General features: G+C 57.9%; 1 protein-coding gene and 1 long non-coding RNA gene across 2 annotated transcripts; both read right to left on the bottom strand.

The window, feature by feature from the left end:
- Positions 1-217: 217 nt before the first annotated feature.
- Positions 218-5,204, bottom strand: LOC135325548 (NACHT, LRR and PYD domains-containing protein 1b allele 2-like). The gene is made up of 13 exons (XM_064503661.1): positions 5,075-5,204; positions 4,871-4,924; positions 4,555-4,611; positions 4,408-4,461; positions 3,998-4,059; positions 3,490-3,551; positions 2,929-3,254; positions 2,626-2,882; positions 2,354-2,479; positions 1,350-1,660; positions 996-1,075; positions 733-780; positions 218-600 (listed from the first exon to the last, which is right to left on the bottom strand). The coding sequence occupies exons 1-13, from the start codon at positions 5,076-5,078 to the stop codon at positions 347-349; spliced, it is 1,695 nt and encodes a 564-aa protein (XP_064359731.1). The 5' UTR covers positions 5,079-5,204; the 3' UTR covers positions 218-346.
- Positions 5,205-5,746: 542 nt separating this feature from the next.
- Positions 5,747-6,318, bottom strand: LOC135325578 (uncharacterized). Its single transcript, XR_010386454.1, has 3 exons — positions 6,257-6,318; positions 5,911-5,994; positions 5,747-5,803 (listed from the first exon to the last, which is right to left on the bottom strand). It is a non-coding gene; the product is annotated as an uncharacterized LOC135325578 (long non-coding RNA).
- Positions 6,319-7,475: the final 1,157 nt, after the last annotated feature.

Below are 7,475 nucleotides of genomic sequence, written 5' to 3' on the forward strand. Positions count from 1 at the left end.
GGACAGGACAAGAGGCAACAGGAACATACAGAAATACAAGAAATCCCATTAAACATAAGATTTTTTACTGCGAGGGTGATGGAAACACTGGACCAGGTTGCCCAGGGGGGTTGTGGAGTCTCCATTCTTGGAGATATTCCAAACCCGACCACACATGGTCCTGGGCAACCTGTTCTAGGTGACCTTGCTATAAGAAAGGGGGTGGGGGTAGGTGATCTCCAGAGGTGCTTTCCAACCTCAGCAAGGCGTTGATCCTGCGGTGACGCTGCCATTGGTGAGGTCACTTGTGAGCTGCCTGAGGGACTTTGCTCCTCCACGGAAGGACTGTATTGGGGAGCAGCATTGGTTACTTCTCAAGATCTTCGACGAGGTGTGGGTGCTTCTCCTTCAGGGCCTCGTAGATGCGGTCCTTGCACCAGGGAGTCCAGCTCGGCATCAGCTTGAACAGCTCGCGCATCCTGCTGTGGGACGTTTTCTCCGCCAGGATCCTTTGGTATTGCTCGAAGTCCAGAACATCCCCGAGCAGGAGGTCCAGGACGCCCTTCACTTCGACGACGCGGTTGATCAGCTCCACTCGGTGCAGATCCAGGAAGTGCTTCTCTGCGGAGGCCACAAGCGAACTCAGCGGACTAGCCCGAAGCGGAGGCCTGTGAGAAGGTCCCATCCGACCCGGGGCCGTGCCAAGGTCAATGGTGGGGTTCAGGGCGGGCATTTCACCCCCAAAGGTCTCACCTGTCGTCGTCGCGGAGGCTCCTGGGATTTGTCCTCTGTCTGCCCAGCCTGTGGGAGAGCAAGACGGAGCAGACACGAGAGGGTGAGCGATGGCGGCGCCCAACGAGGGATCTCCAACCCCGCGTGGTCAACGGGGCGCTGGAGGCTGCGGGGACGGAGCAGACGCACTTCCACGGGAAGCTCCGTCCTGCAGGAGCACCCGGCCTCCCAGGCCACCTCCCGACCTTGGCTTGGTGACCTTTTCCCACGGCTTCGCCTCCTACCTGGCCGGCTGCGCCGCGATCTGGGGGGCCGGCAACTGGCGCGCGGTGCATCTGCGCCCGCCCCGCTGGGTGCGATGTCTCTTGGAAGAGGACAGGAACCAAGGTTGGGTTCCTCCACCCTAGGGCTGCTCCTGTTCCCGGCCAGCTGGTGCCATCACGTGGCAGCAAAGCTAATTACAGCCCTATCAGGGCCCACCACCACTCTCACATTGGCCGTGGGAGCTGCTGGAGCTATGGGTGATGTTTGATGGGCACCTCTGACAGGGAGGTGAGATCCCATCACCTGGTTCAACACGTATGTCTTGCTGGGAACTCACTGCAGTGGAGCTTTAACCTAATTTCAGACACCGTCACGGCAAATATGTACAATCGAGCTCGTCACCCTCGGTTTCTTCTGCAGCCAGCAGAAAAAGACGTTTTGAAGGTTCTGCTTCTGTCTGAAAAGACTTGGGCACCAGCCTTCCCTCCTTGGGACATCTCACAGCTTCACCATGCTGGAGGGGAAAGGACGCGAGACACCTACCTCTTCGCAGCACTGCGTGCCACATGCACTTGTCCCTCTCTTCGTCTTTCAAGCTGAGTTTGACTTCCTCTACCATGACACTAAGGTAGATTTCACTGAAGATCTGCTGCTTATCTGCCCCTCTGAGATGGAAGTCCAGGATCTGGTGGAAAGGCAGGAATTGCTCTCAGGAGCTGCTCTTTCATAGCCAGCACAGCAGAAGAAACCAACCCTGTGACCATCCATCATGGTCAAGCTCATCCGCTTGATGGAGGAGCACAAGAAACCAACCCCATGACCATCTGCCATGGTCAAGCTCATCCACTCAATGGAGGAGCAGAAGAAAGCAACTCCATGACTGTCCATCGTGGTCAAGCTCATCTTAGAAGAGTATGGATGAGATGGAAGAGTAGAAGAAACCTTGTCTTAGCATATGTCCCCAAAATTTGGATATTTCATGGAAACAAATAGCTTAGGCTCCAGGCGGCAACTCTTGCCCCAACCTTAGACACCGATATTGGGGTGGGATAAACTACATTTTGATGGAAACCGGTCTCCTTGGTTGTGGAGCAACCTGAGATGGTTCTTCCACCTGAGACAGAGGCGTTTTTAGCGACAGAAGTTGGAGAACCATCACACTCTACCAACCTAAAGGGATCATAGGAAGGAATTGGAGAGACAGGCCATTTCCTAGAGGTCACAGCTCATGTTGAGGACGTTTATATAGGAGTTGAGGCTTGCTAACAGCACAAGAACCGTCACTCTGCCGCGTGATTGGGCTTATTCCACCCATAAAACGCTCGGCTCTACCACGTGAAGTACCACCTGCCTCAGCTCTTCCCCAAATCCCAGTTACCTTGGGTTGTATGGCTATGGGTGCGGAGCCAGAAACAACGTAGGACCTCCCGCAGTTGACACGTTTGGTCAAAGGCGGTTTATCCACCCGGTAGGACATGGACTTCTTCTCTGTCTCTTCGATTGCCTGCAGAAAGTCAAACACGGTCAGTGCCGGGAGAGAAAAATGAGCAAACACGGACGTACATGTAGATCCGGACTCATCAGGCGCCGCCCAGCCTTGGAGGAGCGGTGACGCTTCTGCAGCGCGGCATGTGCTTGCTGGGATCTCACCTGCTTTATGGAGCGGTCATCGGGGATCAAGTAGAGATGGAGGGTGACAGGTTCCTTCCTGGTGGCGTGGTAGATCAGCACAAGGGAGTGGATAGGAAAATGGAGAATTGAAGCTATCTTCCTCCAAAGCAACCCCAGAAAGGAGAAGCTGGCGTTTTCCAGCACCGCGTGGAATGGCTTCACCCTCGCCGGCGTCTCCAGGACCAGCTTCCCATCAACGAAATGGCCAGTTCGCATCTTGGAAGTGTCTCCTTGGCCTGCCGGGAGGAAACGAGGTCTCCTTTGGCCTCCGGAGGCTCCCACCGAGGTTTAACCTGTGAGCCCAGAGCGGGGACTCCCGGACCTCGGCTTTGGAGGAGGAGAAGGACGGAGAAGGAGGTGGGGGATGCCACGAAGCCGCTCCACCTCTGAGGCACACGAAGTGTGGCAGGTAGACGGCACCCACGGCGCCAGCCGGCTCCGCCCGGATGTTGAACAACGGGCCGACGAAGGTCCATCTCTTCGCATCGCCTCCCCGCAGGTGCTGCTGCCAGGAGCCGTACTCGTAGCTCAGGGTGACCGCCGCCTTCACGTCGAAGCACAGGTCGGTCTCGGCGCACCGGAACGAGCTGGCACCAGGGAGCGAAACTCTGCGCAGCAAAGAGGAGAGCCAGATTGGGGAGGTCTAGCTTGGACCCATGATGGAGTTAACATCCTGCACGAGCAGCGCTTAAAACCTGCCTCCCAGAGAGGCCAGAAGCTCTCAGATAACAGCAGCTGGCTGGTAGACACCATAAATTCCAGCAGGCTGCTCCTACCTCAGTCCCGCCAAGCATTCGGCCATGTTCCCTGAGATGCCCCCAATTTGGAGCCACCACCTCTCACCTGTAGGCTTTCTTGCCACCCTCATCCCAAATGATCTCTGGCACGGTCGCTTCTGGGAGACACTGGAGAGAGGAACGAGCGTTAGCTTGGCACCCACCAGAGATGTCCCAGGAGCTCTGCGAGGTGCCGTGGGAGAAGAGCTTGGTAGTTTTGGAGCCAAGGAGGCGAGAGGGACCAAAGCCCAGCCTCGTGGTTTGCATCCTTGCGGGAGTATCACGCGCACGGAGATAATCCCCAGAATTCAGCGCAAGGAAGGAAAGGCAGAGCAGACGGAGAAGATGCATCACACTGTTCTCCATCACCAGCTCAGCAAACGGGCAGGAAAAATTAAAAAGCGGGCAGAAAAAATGAAAAAACCCATCTCAAGCCCATCCCAGCAGGTCCCCAGAGACCCAAGGTGGATGTACGTCTCTCCCACCATGCGGCCAGGGCTGCCCAGGCATCTAACCCTGGGCGAGGTGACTCTTGGGGACAACGGAGAGGGACGCCGGAGATAAGGAGCTCCCACCTTGTCCCTCTGACAGCGGCCACAGCTATCCTCCTCCCTGCGTCGGGCCACCAGGGAAACATCTGTCACGGAAATAGCAGAAGAAATAAATCCCAGATGGCTTTCGAGGCTCTTCAGGGTGTTGCGAGGCAATGGTAACTGCATGCTAGAGCAGCTGCGCTCTCGCTCGCGGTGTGCGACGCTACAGCGTGATCCCCTTTGACCTCATTTCAACCAAGATCAGACCTGGACCATCCTCCTCCCCCCGGCTGAAGGTTGGGTGAGTTGCGTCCCGCCGTTGGTCCCACCAGGGCTGAGCCTCGGTGAAAGGCAGCTCCCCGTTTCAGCAAAATTCAGTGCGCCGGCAACGGGACACGAAGCCCCTGAAACGCCCGTGAAACCTCCCTGCGGACAAGCTCAGCGCCACTCACCGGGATCAGATGAGTCCTCCTCGGAGCTGGATGAAAAGCCAAACCTGGACATCTCTGAAGAGACACGAGAATAGGTTAAAAGACACAAAAGAAAGACGATGAGCGACACAGAGCCTCAGCGGAGGTGCGAAGCATAACCTCGCTCACCCACGAGCGCCGCGTCTTGCTGCATCCAGGACGCAACTTCAGCTTGTCCGTGGGTTTCTGGAGGAGAAAGAGGGAAAAGTCCTCAAAATTTGGAGCCCGGATCAGCTCTCCGCTAAACTGCCAGCTGCGGGCAGGAGCCAGGCTGCCCCGTTCCCCAACTTCGTGCCATCTCAGAGGGGTTCAGGACCCAGCTGGATCAACCCTGCTTGGAGACCAGAGACCTCCCAAGGTCCCGGCCGAGTTGGATTGTTCCTACAACGCTACGGCTGAAACCGCCACAACACCCCGTCCCCAAGCGGGTGAAAACGGGACCAACCTGCTTCTCTCTCTGCCACCAGAGAAAAGCCCTGTTCGTCGCTTCTGCTCATTTCTGGAAGGAGACGCAGAGAGGAAACCGGTGGGAAATCTGATCCGGCGGCGCGATGTGGGACGAGGACCCCGACCCAAGGGGACACCCCTAACCCCCCTCCGACCTCCGCCCCAGGGAGGGGAAGCAAGGAAAGAGGACCAGGTTTCACACCCATTATTCCTGCCCCGCTTTCGGCTTGGGAAGTCCCGGCTCCTTCTCCAAGTGACCTAGGTCAAACCGAGCCGCGGCTCCAGGGCGTTTCGTTCCTCGGAAAACGCACATGCAAGGAGGTGGACGTCACATATTGGGACACAGCCAGGAGGAGAAAGGTAGCTGCTCCAACTAGGAGAGTCCAAGCAGCTCTTCCGCACCCTCAGGAGTCAAAAAGAACCAAAAACGGGGCCGGAATGAGCATCAGAAGTAAAAACTTGATCTTGGAGCAGCTCAGCTGGTAGATCGCATCCTCATTGGCCGAGAGTCCATAGAGACGCGTTGAAGGGACAACGTGTTGGAGACTTCACGTGTCCGAGGTACCACGTGTCCAAGGGACCACACGTACTTTGGAAACGGAGGAGCCCACCAAGACCTGACAGAGATGACTGAGTGGAAGGAGGAGGACGAGGCGGTACTGGGAGCTGGAAGTTTTGGTGTCTAAAGCTGGGGCTGAATCCCACCACGGGGGTTGGAAGGTCTGAATCCCACCACGGGGGTTGGAAGGGCCGAATCCCACCACGGGGGTTGGAGGGGCCGAATCTCCCCTGGGAAGCTGGAGGAGATAAAACCTACCCAGAAACTTGGAGAGGGTAAATCCTACCTGAAGAGTTGAAGAAGATAAATGTCACCTAAAAAATCAAGTATGAATCCCACCAGGAGAATTGGAGATGAATCCCACCTGGAGAACTGGAAGAGAAGGAAAATCTCACCTGAGAAATCCAATATGAATCCTGCCAGGAGGGTTAGAAAAGGCAAATCCCACCTGGAGAGTTGGAGGAGGAGATAAATCCCACCTGGAAGAACAGGTGTGAATCCCACCAGGAGAGCTGAAGAAGCCAAATCCCACCTGGAGAGCCAGAGGAGAAGGAAGATCTCACCTGGAAAGACAGAGGAGGTTGGATGAGGTCAATCCCACTCCAAAAGTTGCATGAGGTCAATCCCACCACAAGGGTTGGATGATATCAATCCCACCCTGAAAGCCGGACAAGCTGAATCCCACCAAGAACACTGGAAAAGCTGAATCCCCCCAGGCAAGTCGGAGAAGGTCAATCCCACCCAGAAAACAGGACAAGGACAATCCAACCGGGAAAATCAGAAGGAGTCAATCCCAACTGGAGAGCTGCAGGAGCTGAAACTCACCCAGAAGGCCGGAAAAGGTCGATCCCACCACAAAAGCCGGCCGAGATCAATCCCACCTGGCAAATTAGAAAAGCTCAGTCCCGGCCCAAAAGCTGGATGGGATCAAGCCCACCTAGAAGGCTGGAGAAGGTCAACCCCACCCCAAAAGTCGATGAAGTCAGTGTCACCAGGGAGACGGAAAAGGCCGTTCCCACCCCAAAAGCTGGGGGAGGTCGGGGCCACCAGGGAGATCAAACGAGGCCATTTCCACCCAAATGTTGAAGAGGTCAGTGCATTGCTTGCACAACCCTGGCCCTCGCACCCCCGTCCCTCACACATCCCATTCCTCGCACACCCTGTCCCTAGTGTACGCCAATCCATCGTGCACCCCTGTCCCTCACACACCCGTCCCTCGCACAACCTATCCTTCGCACACCCTGTCCCTCACACACCCTGTCCCTAGTGTCCCCCAATCCCCCTCACACCCCGTCCTTCACACCCCCATCCCTCGGGCACCATGTCACCCCGGTCCCTCTCACTCCCATCCCTCGCACCCCTGTCACCTGGTCCCTTGCACCCCCGGTCCCTCGCACCCCCGTCACCTCATCCCTCACACACCCATCCCTCGCACACCCTCAACCCCGTCCCTTGCACCCCTGTCCCTTGGGCACCATGTCACCCCGTCCCTCACACACCCATCACCCTGTCCCTCGCACCCCCGTCACCCCACCCCTCGCACCCCCGTCGCACCCTCGTCGTCGTCGTTGTCGCCGCCACCACCGCCGCCCCGGAGCCGCTTTCGCTTGGAGCTGCTTTCGCTTTTGCTCCTGCCGGAACTGGAACCCGGCAGCCGCTCGGGGTGGGGGGGTGCATGGTGCTGCCCCATGGCTGCCCCACGGCTGCCCCATGGCAGCCCCACATCAGCCCCACAGCACTGCCCCACGCACACGCCAGCCCCACGGCAGGGCCCCATGGCAGCCCCACGGCACTGCACCACATGCACACCAGCCGCACAGCAGCCCCACGGGAGCCGCGTGGCAGCCCCACGGCCGCCCCATGGCCACCCCACGGCATCCCCACATCAGCCCCACGGCGCTGCCCCACATGCACACCAGTCCCTCGGCAGCCCCACAGCAGAGCCCCACGGCACTGCCCCCCTGCACACGCCAGCCCCACACACATACCGGCCCCACAGCGCTGCCCCACGGCACCCCCACGGCCCTGCCCCACGCACAGGCCA

The sequence above is a fragment of the Dromaius novaehollandiae genome, unplaced genomic scaffold, assembly GCF_036370855.1.
Source record: "Dromaius novaehollandiae isolate bDroNov1 unplaced genomic scaffold, bDroNov1.hap1 HAP1_SCAFFOLD_31, whole genome shotgun sequence".
Lineage (NCBI taxonomy): Eukaryota > Metazoa > Chordata > Aves > Casuariiformes > Dromaiidae > Dromaius > Dromaius novaehollandiae.

Excerpts from the sequence above, each read along its gene's own strand:
- LOC135325548 (XM_064503661.1), bottom strand. Across the intron at positions 2,480-2,625 it reads ATGACCGCTCCATAAAGCAG|GCAATCGAAGAGACAGAGAA; the intron begins GTGAGATCCCAG and ends GACTTTCTGCAG. Across the intron at positions 1,661-2,353 it reads CCATAGCCATACAACCCAAG|ATCCTGGACTTCCATCTCAG; the intron begins GTAACTGGGATT and ends CCTTTCCACCAG.